Here is a 17,200-nt window from a genome sequence, read left to right on the forward strand (position 1 = left end):
GTAATGTATCAAGAAAGAGTGTCTCTTTGGTCCTGGGTGATGTATTTAATTTTCTAGGCTATGTTTCCTACTTTGTGTTACTTATTTTCTAATTTTTCTACACTCTCTAGTAATAACAGGGGTGGGAAAAGTAAGTTTACAGTTGTGAGTACGCAAAGCAAGTTTATTCTTGTATCATTATTTATTAATTATTGTATTATTTATTTGTATTACAACTATAAGCCTGCTTTTGCTCACCCCTGTATATCTGAGAAACATATTCAATATGAAACTAATAAAATTTTCCGACAAGTTTTACATGGACCTGAGAGCAAAGGAAACTTAAAATACAAATGTTAGCTATCTACTCTTGTTAACAGTATATAAGGTAGTATCTTCCACTGTAAGTATGGGAGGAGATATAAGTTACTTTGAAGGTAAGAAGATCAGTGAGAGATATGCTTATTTTAAAATGCTGACATTAAAGCCAATTGGACATCATCAGTTAAAATTTACAGAAATGAAGCTGTATTTCAACAAAAAAGTGGGCATTGGAGAATAAGTGTGGACTCCCATTCCCATAGATGTTAAAGTTGAAGGCTTCTGAGTTGATGAGGTTTTTGAGGGAAAGCATGTGGCCTGGGATGGCAAGAGGACTAAGGCCCAGTCCTGGAGCCCGGCGGGCGGCTCGGCCGTTTGGAGCACCTCCCGTACCCGAGGCCGCGGGTTCCAGTCCCCCGTCGGAGCACAGGCCTGGGCGGTGGGACTGGCAGGCTTGGGAGGCAACCAACCCATGCTTCTCTCGTGCGTCAGTGTTTCTCGCTCGCTTGCTCTCTTCCTTCCCCCTCTCTAAGAAAATCAATAAAAACCATATCCTTGGGTGAAGATCTAAAAGACAAGATAAAATTGTTGCAATTTAGCATTTAAAAGGAACGCAGAATAATAAAAGGTAGTGGAATTGACTGAGAATAAGTGGCCAAGAATGTGGGACAAGATTGAGCTCTAGGATGCCAAGAGAGGAGGGCATTTAAGGTGGGCATAATATCAAAAAGACCTTCTTGATGCTGGTAAGACTTTAATCAAGATGAGATTAGAGAAAATGAGGAAAGACAGACAATCAAAGATGACATCAGGCCCAATAGCCACAGATGGGACATTTGAGCATTTGATCATTTAAATATGACAGAAAACACACCACCGATCAGCTGTTCTGCTTTGCCTACACAAACTCAACCTCAGAGTAGCTGAAGAGTTAATGAAGGGAAATTAGTTGTTATAAAAGTCGCATGACAATTAAATGAAGAAAGAATGATGAACATCACCATTTTGAATTGATTAATGAATCAGGATTTGGCAATGATCACCAGCTACTGTTGACAGTACAGAAAGATGGCCTGACTTTGTGCATTGATGCAAGCACACAAAACTACCTATGATATACTTAAAAAAAAAATCAAACCTGAATCTGACTCACCTGAATCTATGAGTCCAACTGCCAATTCACAGAAAATAAAGGGAGCATTTGCATACTGATTCAAGTGAACTGTAGAAAATACATAATGAAAGAGGGGAATACTGATTATTTGAAAATATTTTAACAGGTTGTGAAACTTTAGGTAGTGTAATAGGATTATAAAAACATTCAAAAATAATTCCTCTATTTTGGAGATACACACTGAAATATTTTATGAAATGATAAAATATCTGGGCTTTTTAAAATCTGGAAGTCTGTGGAGTTACATGCAAAGCAAAACTGGCATTGCGTTGATAATTGTTGAAACTGGCTTCCATGTACAAGGGAGTTTATTAAAGTTTTCTCAAACTTTCTACATGTTTGAGGTTTTGATGACATTAAGGTAGAGAATGAGAGGAAAGATTTCAGTGAAATGAATGAGACGAGGTGATAAGAAATAAAACTCTTGTATATGTTTTGAGAGTGAAAAAATGGTGAAGTAGAATTTATAAAATTACATTTACTGAAAGTTTATCACATGGTGGGCACTATTTTCACTCTCTATGTATGTATTTTTAGATTCTCATAGTAGCCATAGTATTTCCTCATGTACTAGATGAGGTACCTGAATGAAGGGAGGTTTAGTGGTTTCCTGAGTTCACACAACTAGTTGGAGACAGAGCAATTTTGACAGCTGGCTCCAGACCACAGCCTGCTACGTATTCCCTCCTGTAAGTGCAGAGGGTGAGGTGAAGGGAGCCACGGAGACTCATAGCTCAGGATATTCAAGAGCAGGGACAATTGATGAACAGATTCAAAAGCAGGAAGGCATCACCTGGAACTCAGAGGCAGGATTCCCTTTAAAAGAGGGAAGGGATGCATTAATGAGCTGTGTGATCTGAGGACAGCCACTTAGCCTTGAAATGGAGTAGGCTCCATCTCTACCTCTGTTCAAAGAAAAACAGAATAAATGTCTCGCTTAAAGAATTGCCATGAAAACTGAATGAAAAGTTTTACTTTCTGGAAACTTAGAATCACTAAGAAACTTAAAGATTGAAATTAATAACCCAATACATTAATATTTTCCATTAACAATTTTTTTAAATTAAAGATTTAAGAATAACTTTTTCTGTGAAAAAAAATTACCTATACTCCAGCATTTCTGCTAACTTTATTCCAATTTATTATTTTTAGCCTGCTAAATGCAAGTGAAATTATATTTATTATACAATATGAAACTCATGCTTGATTTGGATGGCTACTGTTGATTTTCATAAATAACAACTTACTTTACTTTTGCTTACTTGGTAATGAATCACCTATAGATTTCAAAAGTTCCAGAACTAAAGTTTGATATCATAGCTGGAAATGTCATAAGTATTTATAGCAATTTCCTGAGCTCGTAGTTGAAAAAACTATGACGTACACTAGAAAAATATACTAAATTAGATTGTGCTATTCAGTGGAAGAGTCACAGACATAACTATTTTTGACTCTAAAAGTTTGGCTTATTCCAGAAACCAAATATGTTAGAAATATAATAGTTAGACCCTGGTTCCCACCCAAGTTTTACACTTTGCTTAGTGAAAATGTGCTAATCACTTTTTCCTCATTTACCTTCATTTCCTGCAGCAGTTGAATGAGGCTGGCCTAAAAGGCCCCGTCTAGACGGCACGGTCAGCACGGTTCCATCAGTGTAGGGAAGGCCACGGGTTCCGTCTGACATAAAGGGGGGTCCTCCTGCCTTTGAAGAGCGGTCGGGGCTCGGGCAGTTTCTCAAGAGCTTTGACTCATGGTTTCCTCACGAGTAAAGTGGAGACAATAAAATGCATCTCAAAGGTGAGGGTGACAAATTCTAATACAGAATAGTGCCCGATTCTTAAACGTTAACTTCCCCACCACCCAGTCCCTCTATCTGGTCAAAAATGCCTGTAGGATGGGGGGGGGGTCCCTCTTATCATAGAATAGTCACCTCTGTAGCAAAGCAGGGGCAAGAAGAGTCTACTTGCTGAGAAATAATTCGGAGTCTTTACATGAATATCTACTAAAGTATCAAATAACATCCCTTGTAACGACTTTATGCATAGGAACGGGAGTTACGGAGTATTTTCATAGGCATGCGATGTCACTTTTTAAGAGTAGGAATGCAACAAAACTCCAACATGATTCATTTCCTTGAATACAGCAGATTATTGTCTGTGCTCTTTACAAAAGGAGACACTTCATCCAATACGGAGGGAGGAAGCGGGCGCTGCGGGAACAGCGGCAGCCCGGTGAGCGCAATCCCCCCCCGCGTCACGCCGGCGCCGGCCACCAGCTGGCCAGCTGCTGCCCGGCCAGCACAAGGTCCAGTCTTGCAGATGGGAAACAGTTTTCTATTTTTCCAAGTAATGTTACATTACAGTGTTACAAATCAACTTCTAATTAGGTTCACATAATTAAGCTCATGTCCCACAATCTCAGTGTCAAACTCTAGTTGAAAAAACATTCAAATACAAAGATTCATAAATAGGTCTTTGAGAAAATGGATGCTGATTGCATTTAAAATATTTAGCATAAGAAATTCCAACTTTTTTATTAGAACTAAGTGAAATCATTATACAAAGGCTGTCAATTTAAAGTCTTCTGGGAGAGGGTGAAGCATGACAGTCGGATTTAACTGTGTTCAAAGGATTTTTATTTTTTGAAAAAATATAAAATTTCATATCTTACACTACAAAAACATGTACACAAACCAAATGCACAGAGAACTTCAAATGGGGAAAATGCAGAAGTGCTAATCCTTCCTTGAATTAACTCTGAGGCAGGGACTGGAGACACCCTGATGCCTGGCATAAAATATGATACACTTGGCCTGAAACTAAGAGATCTTAATTCACATATTAACAAATGAGTGAGTCTAAGTTTTATTCTCAGATTGTTATAAGTGAAATTTACATACTTATAAATAATTAATTGTAAAACTATAGCAGTCTAAAGATTCACAAGTATGTTGACCACTGAAATTTCTACTGTTAATATAACTCAGCCTTAATAAACATATTTTGCCACCTTCCATTTTTTCACTTATATTTAGAAGAAACAAATAATATTTGATGCTGATTATTATAAATAGACTTTTTTTTAAAGAATTGGTTTCTTCTTTATAATTATGTGGTCATTCTGAACAAGGACATTTAATCATTTATGTCAAAAGGCTTTTTCATAAGTCAACAAGAAATGAAAAGAAACATTTTATCTACTTTTCCTTTGATACATTACTATGTAATTAACAGCATAATAGAGACAAATATTCAATGTAACCAGCTATGTTATATAGTTGCAAAAATGATGACTTAGTGCTTTATTTCATCATCATTGTCATCATCATCATCATCATTTTATTGTACCTACTTTAATTTACTTTGAGATTATGCATCTGGTGGGACATAAGCAGTTTACTATCATACTAAGCTTTCCTCTTTTTCTTTTTTAAGAAAGAACAACATGAGAAATGATCTTATTCCACTATGCAACAATATTCATCTAGTAAGTGTCTAACAACTGACTCAAATAGCATTTGCTACCCAATCCACAATTACAGCCACTGATGTCTCCCATGGGTAACTATCTCTGCTTGTGCTTCCGAGAACCCACTTTGAATGGGAGAAAGAACGGTGTCAAAATCCTTTAACTTTCACATAGAGATTAAATAGCAGACATGCAAACATATAAGTGTTCAACTGATATTAATTTTTCATTTAGACTTGAAATGTGAAACTATTTCTTCACCATTGCACACTGGTTAAAACTCCATTACAAATTGATTCTTAACTTTTGGCAACTCTGACACTAATAATGCTGGCCACATTTAAGTTCGATGGAATACTGGAATATAATTTTTACAGTAATCTTACAACTTCAGAACACTGACTTGGTGATTAAAATACAAGAAATCAAAGATCATGCACATTAATTTTTTAAATAAGAAGATTAAAAATCTTTACATTTTTACATATAATTCATACATTTTGATGGCCAAGAAGAACAACAGGTTATATGGCATTTTTACATGTGAACAAAAGGCAAGATTAGGAAACAAATTATGATTGATATAAGCAGTATTTATGTGACTTCAAATGATATCAGTAAGTTGAAAACTACTCCCTGCTTGTAGTCATTTTTCAAAGTAACATTGAGAAAGACTCACACCCTAAAGATATTGCTACTGATAGTTACAAAAACATTATGTATCATTTGACAAATCTATCTTTTGCGGTAAAATTATTGAGTCTATGTTTTGTTTTCAGTTGTCTGATGGGTGACAAATTGAACCAAAATGACAGGAAATCACACAATCAAGATTTGTCAAACCTGGCCCCAGGTTACCGCCGCACTGCATTTCACAAGCGCTCTTCCTCCCCCTGTGCCACTTCTCACATTTATAGATGAGGCTGGCACTTCCCAGTTGGTGATACATCCAGTGGTGAACAAATATTTTTTAAATGAATTCCTTCCTCTTTTAGGGAAAGTACATCTTGTTTGAGAGTCTTCTTATTCCTCCTAAAATCATATTGACATTCTTTAGAAATTCTGAACTAAAATCAGATATGGATAAAAGTTAGGTGTCTATTTAACATTTATCTTAATTTACTTTCCAAAATAAACACCAAGATTGCAAAGGAAGCAAATCAACTTGATCCAAATTAATACATAATGTTCTTTTGTGAAAAAAGAGGAAATCTATATTGTTACTTCAAATTCTAATCAGATGTATTCTATCCTGACCTTCTAATCATATTTGAACATTTAAAGCTGGAAAACAATTTAGAAACTATATTTCTTATGTGTAACTAATTGTGGCTAGTCTTTCAGCTCTAAAATTTATGGTAGTTTCTTTTTTAAGTCAATAACTCTATTCTTGAAAGTTTCTCAATTACTACTTTATCACTTAGTGTTTTTGTTTTTTTTTTTACAAAATCCAATACAGTGCAACACAATCTCCAATCACTTTATGTAAAAGAAATTAATTTTATGTTTACTGAAATGAACAAATGCATCTTTACTAATGGTGATGCCTACTAATTAATTCCACCTCTCTCTACTCTCTCTTGAAATTTCACCGAACCAGGGTACATTGAAGCATAGATTGTGTGGAACCAAAGTGCAGTACAGACCTACTAAGGAGTTATAGCTATAATTAGAAAGAACTCAATATATCACTTTCTTTTCTGTTTTTCTTTTGGGCCTTGTTCTTTAGCAATACGGCTACTTCACTGCTTACATGAAAAGAGGGAATAGTAGAAACAAGTCATTTCTCAAAAGTTTACTCACTTATGTGCTAACGTTCAACTAATACAAGTGCTTGGGAAAGAGAAAGGAGGTGCCGTTAGTATAATGCAGTTTTTTCTTTCCTATGTATTTCCCTAATCCAGCCTACTCCAACATACCATTTGATGTTTAAATGCTGTGCTCTTTGAATCACATGCCATTCCATGATTTCTATAAAGTGTAGTAATACAGAAAAAACAGTTGGTTATTTTTACCAAGCAGCACGGTTTTGTTCAAATTCTAATAAACTTTATAATTGGTACCACAAATGTCAGTCTTCATCAAGTATGGTATATAGAGTAGACATAGGATATATCTTATAATCCTTAATAAAGATGATTAAATAATACTTTGGATTAGTTCATCGAAATAAATTCAATTTGATGTAACTGAATACAAGATGACATTTTCAAATGAGCAGACAGCCATCAAAAATAAAATGTGTCAAGTCTTGAAACAGAAAATTCTGATGGAAATATATACATTTGCCATCATTTCATTGCTGCCTCAATTTCAAAATTCCTAGAGCTGAGCTACAAGGGAAATGCTTACAAAGGATTAACCCTTAGGGGTGGCGCTTAGTGCTATGTGCCTGGATTTCACAACATTAACAGAAGCCTGCACAGCTCAATCCTCCTACATACTTCTGAAAATGTGCCCTTCGGTGTCAATGTTGCTTGACAAGATTTTCTGGGACTCAGAAAGGTGAAATTTCTTACAGGGGTGCAAGATTAATGTCTGGAAGAACTGCATTGCCATAGATATCACAAAGTGTTTTTAAAAAGCCGAAGGGGATTTCATCTTACAGACATTTCCTGTTAGTGAATAAAGAGTTTTAGTAGCCGTTGGAAACACGAGAGGAAGAAAGACACAAGCTTGCGTTAAATTTTGTTTCACTGCTTCCCTATTTCTCCTATTCACAGTCCACTCTGGAACACTTGTTCCTGCACATTGCAAATTAAAACTACTAAAAATGCAAGCAGAATGGTCCTTCACACACACGCACAGCTCAACCTAAGTCGAGTCCTGGGTGTCCAGCAAACGATACAGTATATACACATTTACTACCTAATCGTTTCTAGAAGAGCAACCGCAAGTAAATTTTATAACACAGAAAAATAAATACACACCCTGTATTGTACTTGTCCTTGACCAAGCAACATGTTTATACACTCGTTCCTATAACTTAACGCTGTGTAACAGCACTTTACAATTACAAAAGAAGTTACCTATTAAGAAACCATCTTATCATATTGCTCTTCAATACACTTATGTAGACAATTAAGACTTGAAGTAAACTTTAGTAAATTGCAGCTTTCGTTAGCCCACAAGTGACTATAAAACTTTTCCTTTCAAGTAGATTCTTGGAAGTTTTGAAAGGTGCTGCCTCAAGGTGCTGTATATAGTTATATATTTCACGTATAAAATTTTGTCGAAGTAGCAGGAAGAACTTTTTGCTGTAAGATGATGTTTAACCTTGTGGTGTTATCCCCAGGAGGCCGCATTTGTTTCGTACAAAATGAAGACACTGAGAAGTAGCTAAGGAGATCTTAGTAAAACACTGATTACAAATTCTGTGGCTGAAAGAGATGCTCTCAAAAGGTTTAGAAATCACTGAGTTTTCCCTCCCGCCCCCCCTTTTTTTGTTAAAACAAATCTCAGGGCTTGTTTACAAAGTGCAGAATCATTCATTCAACGGAGTGACATTAAAGTGTAGTTACAATGGCACCATCCCATTGACCAGCTGCACCTTCATTTCTTGAAGGCTGTTCATGATCTTCTTCTGGTGACCGACAAGAGTCACTCCAAGGCGTCTCAAATCCCTGCATGAAGAAAGCACACATTGGATGTATGTATTGACTCGATTTGCAGCACACCTCCCTCTCTCACGCTGGCACAGAGGTAAACGCTCTGCAGACACTGACTTGATCACAGGCCCAATTTAGACACACAGGGTCCGATTTTCAAAGGCAGGCTCCAAAATCGTACTTCGAAGACCTATTTGCCGGCCAAGAACTATTTCTAATGAGGACTGATTTAATATATGTTTGCCCCCTTTTTAGACAACATTGTGTTGGAGGCACAGAGTGGTGGGAAAAAAACCCAAATTTGCACATGTTTACCAACAAATATGTACATTTAAAGGTACAGTTTCATAGAGCAGTTTTGAAAATGTGTACCTATAACAGGAATAAGACCTTTTTTTTTGCTAAAAGCAGTAAGCATAAAATATACTTTCAAAAAATCAAAGCTAAGTAACTGAAGACTAAACTCTTCAAATGACTCAGTCAGTACAATCATTTTATATAACAGATATATTTAGAATATAGTCACCACTACATTGCTTTTATAAAACTTCCAAATATTTTATTTTTTGCTTGGAATCCAAAGTACCAGAGCTTTATTCCTTTGCTAAACAACATCTAGGCATTTAGAGCATTCTGAAGATTATACACTCTCAGAAAGTCTATTCAACCAAGTTACTTCCATTCTGTTTCTTTGAAACAAGTTTATTAGCCAAAAGAAAATTATAAATGGTTAGATTTCAAAACTAACAGCATATTATGGAGCTCAAGGCCAGTGCCCATGGTTTTAAAATGTTATTTCTTGGGATATTAGGAATTCTATCACCTTCAAGTATATATTTGGCAACTATAATGACTCATGTATGTTTGGCAAATGATAACATTAATTATAAGAAAAAATGACCATGAGCAATTCAACATTTTTAAATAACAAAGTTGTCATGTTAGGTTTCTTAGATAATTACTTTATAGAACACACTATGCTAGAATATGTTTGCATTCAGTCCATGTATTCATTTCAGATTGTTTTAGAAGTTTATGAAATTGGATACAATGACATTAGAATAATTATATATAAAAGTGAATAGTCCTGGAAACTAAAAAACATTTCTTAGTTATCAGAGGATAGAATTTAAGTAAATGGGTACTTAGGCCCCATATGCATTAGTATTGGAAATAATTGTTTATTTAAATAATGTCTTGGGTTTCTTTTTCTCTTTATAGGTTTTTTTTCTTCTTTTTTCTTTTTCTTATGAGAGATTTAGGAAATGGCAAGCAGCTAAAAAAAGAAAAAAAATACTTATGGTGGAAACACATTTCTTAGAATGTGACTATTAAACATTAAACTTAGAAATTCTCATAGCTACAATATACCAGAGTACAATATAAGAATAATAATAATAGAAGGCATGGAAGATGACCATCAGCAAAACTAAACAGTAAAAATTCACTTTGAAACAAAATCACTAGTTAGTTATGAAATAGCTAGTTATACTCACATAGAAATAAAAGTGGTTTCAGTTTAATCTTGTTTCTTTTAAATTAAATCAGAGTTTCTCAGCCTTGCCCCTGCTTAGCATTAGGCTGGACAGTTCTTTGTGTAGGGCTATCTGGTGCATCCCTGGCCTCTCTCTGTGAAATGCCAGAATGGATGTCCCACCTCTGGCCATTTTTTTGTGACAAGATAAAATGTCCCCAGATATTGTCATATGTCCCCTCAGTGGCAAAATCTCCCCTGGTTCAGAACCACTGCACCAAATATAAAAATAATAGGTGACAGTTAAGATGCCTTATTTCTGTATGTTTGAAAAATATTCATCCCTATGAAATAAATATTTGGTAATCTCCTTTTATGAATGAGGAAACAAAGTCTTAGGGATTCTAAATTAGTTGGCGAGGTAACACAGCCAGTGGGTAGCAGAGCAGGAATCAAACGAGGAACCTGACACCAAAGTTCATACTCCTTTAACTTCTCAGTATTCTCAGATATGATATTGAGCAAAGTACTTCAAATTGCTTGTAATTATTTATTCATCTGTAAAATGACAACTCTGTAGATATACATCAAATATCCAAAGTTCTCAAAGAAAGAAGACAGTTAATGAAGGACACTGAACACACACTTCTTTGTCTGAGGCTGTGGTTCCCCAACCTCAACGGCATGGACATTTCAGCTATGAGCTAAATAGTCTTCTCGTGTTTCCACATGTAACGTATGAATCATGCAGAGTTTTGCAGAGGTGGGTGTTCATGGGTGCTCGCTAGCATACTCTGGGCCTAAGTCAGGAAAAAGGAACTAACGTTTCTTAACCTAAAACAATCAATGCCGACTCGAGAATTTAAATAGCCAGGATTTGAAATAAAGTTCTAAAGCACGTTTGATCATATGCTCTATAGACCCCAGGTTCAAAAGTACTGATGTAATGTATGTACTGAAATTACACAATTCATAGGGTTAATCCAAATATTAGGAATGAGTTTTTGAATATAACCATTATAGTTTATTCTGAAAGACCTTAAAAAAAAAAAAGTATAGGTTTCCCACTAAAAAATGCATGGGTTTTTCATATACACCAAAACCTTAATTTGAAGTGTGTGTACATGTGTTTATGCATGTTTGTAGGTGTCTGTGTTTTTTCCGTATTCCACCTCTTGGTTGGTTTGTCTAACTGATTTCCACTGTTTTGACTTACTATTGTATTGTGGGCAAACAGAACTGCCTTCTCTGAAAATAACACAAGACAGACTCTGGTCAGTGCTTTCTAATATTGTAAGAATACTGCAAATGAGAATGAATATTGTACTAGAAAAATGTTTCCAGTAAAGGTTAAGTAACTTTATCTCTATACTGTTAAATGTATTATTTTCTTTTAAGTAGTTTTGCCTCACACTTTTGTAATTTCTAACAATTCCCATTTTACTCCTCAAAGTACACATTAAATGATCAATTTAGCAGTAAAAATGTGAGAGAAATTTGATAAAAATTAAAGTATTTTACATTTGTTGGTAAAGTTGATGCTCTAGTTCAAAAAATTTTGAAAAACATTTAGAAACAATGCATGATATTCTATTTTACTCATCTCATTTTTCTGTATAGAAAATGTTATAGCTAGGCAAGGTTTTAAGTATATTACCTTTATAAATATCATGCTAACTTTATCATGACCACGTGGAATCTTAATAGCAAAGCCAATTCTAATGATAAAAACTACATTTTCACATAAGCTTATATAAATGTAAACGTGGCGGGAATAGCATTGTTACGTGAAAATAGTTTGGGCTGTGCCAACGAAGCGGGGCTAGTTTGGGAAAAGCCACCACTACAATGACCAGCCAGTGCGGCTTTGTCCCAGTGTCACTCATGATGTAAACAGGGAGAGCGCGAGGACGCGAAGGGGCGGGATGAGGGGTGAGGCAATGGGGGGTCTCGCGATGGGGAGCACCTCTTGACTACTCGGGACTTCACGTGTCCACTGTGGGTGGGCCCCTCATTCTTCCCGCTTCTGCTCTACACACTTGTAGCCATTTCCCTGGTACTTAGCCCCCAGCACTGGCCGGACAGGGGGAGGGAGGAGAGACTGAGGAGTATCCCCGGATTCAGTGTTACTCCTTGTGTCCTGCACTTGTACGTCTGGAATGTTCCGGTTCTTTAGAGGAACCCTGAGAACCACTTACAGGTCTATTGCACAAGACAGATGTTTTTACTTTTGGCAGGAGAAGGCTCACCACGGCCTGGTCATGATCTTCAGTGGACGAGGCATCCTGAGGGTTGGACTGGAAGTTTTGGCTTAATTACGTGGAACAAATAGGATAGTAAGTATTCTCATGGGCACGTTAACTGTATAAAATTAGCACGATGACTGTATCGAAAAGTTAAGAAATCTGTTTGAATTAGTGTGCACAAATCCTGGCTCGGGATTTAGGGAGTTTTCATTTTAGTAGTTTACGACCCCATCTTCATGAATGGTATTAACAGGAACACCTTCCGCTGAAGCACCATCGGTATAATACTTAAATTCATTGGATTGCAATCACTTTCTGAATGACCAGTGTTGATAATACAGGTCTGACAAGAAGTTTAACAAACAACTGTAATACTGTCCTCAAGTCCAATCTCTGGATTCACTGCGCAACTCACCTCCAGCTCACCCCCCGTGAAGGAGCTCGCTGCGGGGCCCCCCGGCGCAGGCGGTGCGGCTCCCGCAGCTGCTCCAGGGTGAGCGCTGCCGACTGCCCAGGGCCCCGGGGCCGCAGGCGGAGCGGCTGGCTGAGAGCCGCTCCCCCGCACACGCCTTGGCTCTAAGATCCCAACGGGTTTTATTATTTCCTTTCCACACTCAGTCATATTTGCATGTGTTGGCAAAAAAATTCATAATAAAATAAAATTAAACCTTTACGAAGAAAATTTTTACTTAAGTGAGTGGTTTTAAAAACCTAATCGTTTACTCTTCTTTTTCTAAACCCACTATGAGAACAAATTTGATAGCATGAATTATAGATATTTTCTAAATTAGGTATATGGCAATTTGATCTTTTGCTTTATATCGATGACTTTCACATTTTTTCTAAGCATTTATTACAAGTGTGACTATATTCTTCCAGTTCTCAGTTTCTATTCTGGCAATAACACTGGCGATAGCATTTTATTATATTATACATGAATCATAAAATTAATATTTAGATATGGGTAAAGACCACGTGTAAAAAATCATTATCAAAGTGTTTTAAAAGCTTGTTTTTTGTTTCAGCTGGCATTCCAGTTCCTTTGCCAAAAGTCATTAATAATGACTGATATTTTTTTGGTGAAGGACAAGCAGAATTCACAGATAATCTTTTCTGTATACTTTATATTTCTGACCAAAGAAGCAACTGATTACTATTTTGTGAGTTATTTACCATAGTATTTGATAAATATACTCTTACCAAATAGGAAAAACTGTGGTCAAAAACACAATAAACAAGAGGACATACAGTCTGAGGTGCTGGACTCTCCAAGAAACCGGGTGGACTGGCGCTAGTTAACCTTCAGCGGCCCAGTTCCTCGTAAGGAATGTGACGGGAACGCATTCTCACGGCCCCGACTCGGAAGCTGCGGACCCGCGAGGGCCACATTCCCTGCACTGGAAGGTTCCACCTTCCTCTCCTGCTCAGAGGAAATGAATTACAACACAAAACTCTGACGGAGGCACTACAGCAAGACGCAAGAAGCTGCCAAAGTAAAAGAGATACAGAGAAGAAACTGAACCAAGCAGAGAAAAATTCACCAGTCAAAAGTTACTGCAGAAAACACGTGAAGCGGAGAACCATTATAGGAGATAGAATAGGCTCTCTGGGCTCGAAAGAAACAAAACGAAGAGAGTTTGGGGCTAGGAATGCAAAAAGAAAAGAATGAAAAGAAGTAAGAAAATGTGAAACCATAATGCTAAAATATTACACACAATTCTAGTATTTTGGAGCCCCAATGAGTCATAGTAAAACAGATAGTGCAAAACCCATTATTTGTGGTTATAACTATTCTGTGAAGGCGGAAGCTAAATACTAGTAGATGTAAATATATATGTGTATGTGCTATTTAAATAAAAAAAGAGACACTGTTTAATGCAAATAATTTTATTATATATTTACAAGTAATCTGACATTGGGTAGAAGAAATACCTACAGTATCATTTTAATATAAAATGACAAATGACTTTAATAAATAAAAATGACCATTTTTACTGAAAAATTAAATAGCAATCATGTAAAAATAGTTTAAAATTATCAGTAAAATTTTGTTTACTATTTTAAATATAGCACAAATGAGCTCTTTGAGTGTCCAAAGAAATAATGGGCCAACAAAATGTGTCATCGAATAGATATGATTTAGCGGTGACAGTGAGAATGAGATTCAGTAAATTAGGAGAGCAAGCTGAGTGGTGGTTTTCGGTCCTTTCAGTTATAGGTATAACGGAAGAGAAATGTTGAGAATGTGATATTAACCGGTGATAAATGATAGTACCCTGTTACCTTTTTTGTGGATGTGCAGTGGATTCAATGAATCAGAGCATGCCAGGATAATACAAATGGTGAAAGAGAACTGCTCATATTTTGTGAAGTAATGGAGTATGGACTGTGGCTTACTGCTTTAGAATGTTCTACCATGTTCTAATCCTTATAACAATATTTTAACCTTTGAATCTGTAGGTCCTTTGAAGTAATTTATCATTATATTCACAGGTTAAAACATCATTCATGTTTATGTAATCTAGATGGAACCACCATAATGACAGTTCATTTTCACAAATAACAAATATTAGGCTAAAATAATTACACATACAGAGTATATAATAAAATACAAACAACTTACAACCTTAAAGAATTTCATATTTAACTCTAGTGATTTTTATTCAATAAGATTTGATAAATTTCATCTTAAACGTGCAAACAGAAAAGGGCACAATTGGTTCCACTGAGACTGTACCAAATAACAAATCAGAGGCAGGACCCAATATATGCTTGGATTGCAAGACTATAAGGTGCACCACTTAGAGATTTCATGAGGTCCCTGCCCGAGAAGCTTAGTTTAGGCTGCTGTTTCCTGGGTGTTCATCACAGCTGAAATTTAAGGATGTTTTGTCATGTAGGACTGGTCAGACCAATTGTGCTTACATTTGTTTTGTATTTACAGTCATATAACACAGGTGCCAGTATAAAAATTTTGTCAAGAAAACATCTTTTCCACAACATAAAATACCAGTATTTTGCCAAAGAACTGTTATTCCAAATAATTCAAATATTCAAATGCTGTTTGTTTAAAGCAAAGAGGCAAAGATACTGGCCGCAAGTAGCATTAACCATGCAGTTGTTAACAGTACAGGCTAAAAGGTAGAGGTTCTTTGAAAGCTGCCGCACACGGGCAAGAGTTAATTGATTTCCCTTGACCTCATCCAGATTGGTTTCTGAACACATTGTCTCGCCCCAGCAATTATGTAAAAATTATCAGAAAAATTACTCACTCCAAGGTCACCTGAGCCACAGCGTCCATTGAACTGTATCCATTTTCCATGAAAATCTCTGTATACCGGCCCATTTTGATTGCTTCTAGCCATTCACCTACTGATCTGTAGGCCCCAGAGCCCAGCGAGACATGTTCTGCCAATAAATTAGATACTCTAAAACACATAAAACATAAATATTAAAACAACATTTTAATTTTTATAACAAATTATATTGTAATGTTAGCTCAGTCAATGGATCTTCGGGTGTGTAAGTATATGGATAAGGGGGAAGTCTGTGAGTGCAAAGGTGGAAGAAAATAATGTTTTGAAATATAGAACACAAAATCAGTCTGTTCAGATGTTTTTCTATCCTTAGTTTATGAGGAATCATAATGGCTCAATACATTAATTCTCTTAATATAAAACATCAGCTATAATTTTCACATAATGGTTTAGATGCGTTTATTTCCTACTATTATTTTGTTTGCAAAAATTATATAGAAACTGCTACCAAATACAAATATGCAGGATAATTTGTACAACACCAACTGCTTCTAGACTTTGCTAGAGAAACTTAATTTAATTTCTTAGGAAGTCTAGGACTTATTCTTTATCTCATTCTTTTGTGTAGGGGCACTTGTAAATTCACTTAGGAGTAGTAGAATCTGGAAAACAAAATGTAACCCCAAACACATAAGAAAATTAAATAGGACCAATCAAACCATGACATGTTTTTCACTATACTAAATTCATACTCTTTGGACAATAATAATATGATGACAATCATTTTTGGAAATGTATCTTAAGGAAATAATTGGGGGAAATGGCAAAGAGTCCATAGATGATCTTTTTGCTACTGAGATTAAACATTAATGACAATTTGAATTTCCATCGATGAGTGTTTAGTTAAGTAAATTTCAACCATAAGATATAGGATATCTTTCTTTCATGTTCGCTTCATTTTCTCATATCCGATTTACATCTCAAACTATCCCAGTATAGTTTCTTCCAAACCAATTCTATAAAAATTGCTCTGGTTGAGGTGAGCAAAGACCTCTATTTTGTCAAAATCTGTGAACATTTTCCAAAGTGTAAGGTGACTGACCTCTCAGAAACACCCAACAACCACCACTACCATCTCCCTCTCGAACCCTTGCTTACTCACTTTTTGAATCCCTCTTTCACTTTCTTGGCTACATGACATTGAATGTTCCTGGTTTCCTCTTAGTCTCCTTCGCCTATTATTCCTTCTTTTCCTGACTTTAAAATCTGGAGGGAACTATGACTCGACCTTATACTTTTTCTGCTCAGGCTATCACTCCACTCTACGTAGACAATTTTACCTAATTTCTTGCTTCAAATAGAATCTACAATTACCCAATTTTTATCTCCCATCTAGGTCTCTCATATAGTCACGTGCCTACATCATACCTCCAGATATCTCACAGGAATATTACCCCAACATTTCCAAAAACATGCTCATCTTTTTTACATCCAGTTCCTCCTGAAGTGCTCCCATTATTGCATATGACACAATGGTTTGCTGTCCCTTGTCTTTGATTCCGTGATAATCTATCATTGTGTGTACTATCCATTTGACCTCCCAAATGTCGCACATCTGAGCACTTCTTTCTATCTCATTTGTTACCATCTTAGTTCAAGACAGCATCATGTCT

General features: G+C 36.1%; 1 protein-coding gene across 8 annotated transcripts in view; it reads right to left on the reverse strand.

The window, feature by feature from the left end:
* Nucleotides 1-6,385: 6,385 nt before the first annotated feature.
* Nucleotides 6,386-17,200, reverse strand: part of EPHA5 (EPH receptor A5) — a 292,548-nt gene continuing 281,733 nt past the window's right edge. For 6 of the 8 annotated variants that reach the window (XM_081130801.1, XM_081130800.1, XM_081130799.1 and 3 more), the window contains 2 exons: nucleotides 15,543-15,698; nucleotides 6,386-8,565 (listed from right to left, as the gene is read on the reverse strand). In XM_081130801.1, coding sequence (XP_080986927.1) covers nucleotides 8,460-8,565; nucleotides 15,543-15,698 — 262 coding nt within the window. In that variant the 3' untranslated portion in view covers nucleotides 6,386-8,459. Of the gene's footprint in view, nucleotides 8,566-14,143; nucleotides 15,699-17,200 lie in introns of those variants that run through there. The other 2 variants (XM_081130798.1, XM_081130802.1) reach the window with 2 other exon arrangements.

The sequence above is a fragment of the Miniopterus schreibersii genome, assembly GCF_964146895.1.
Source record: "Miniopterus schreibersii genome assembly, chromosome: 1".
Lineage (NCBI taxonomy): Eukaryota > Metazoa > Chordata > Mammalia > Chiroptera > Miniopteridae > Miniopterus > Miniopterus schreibersii.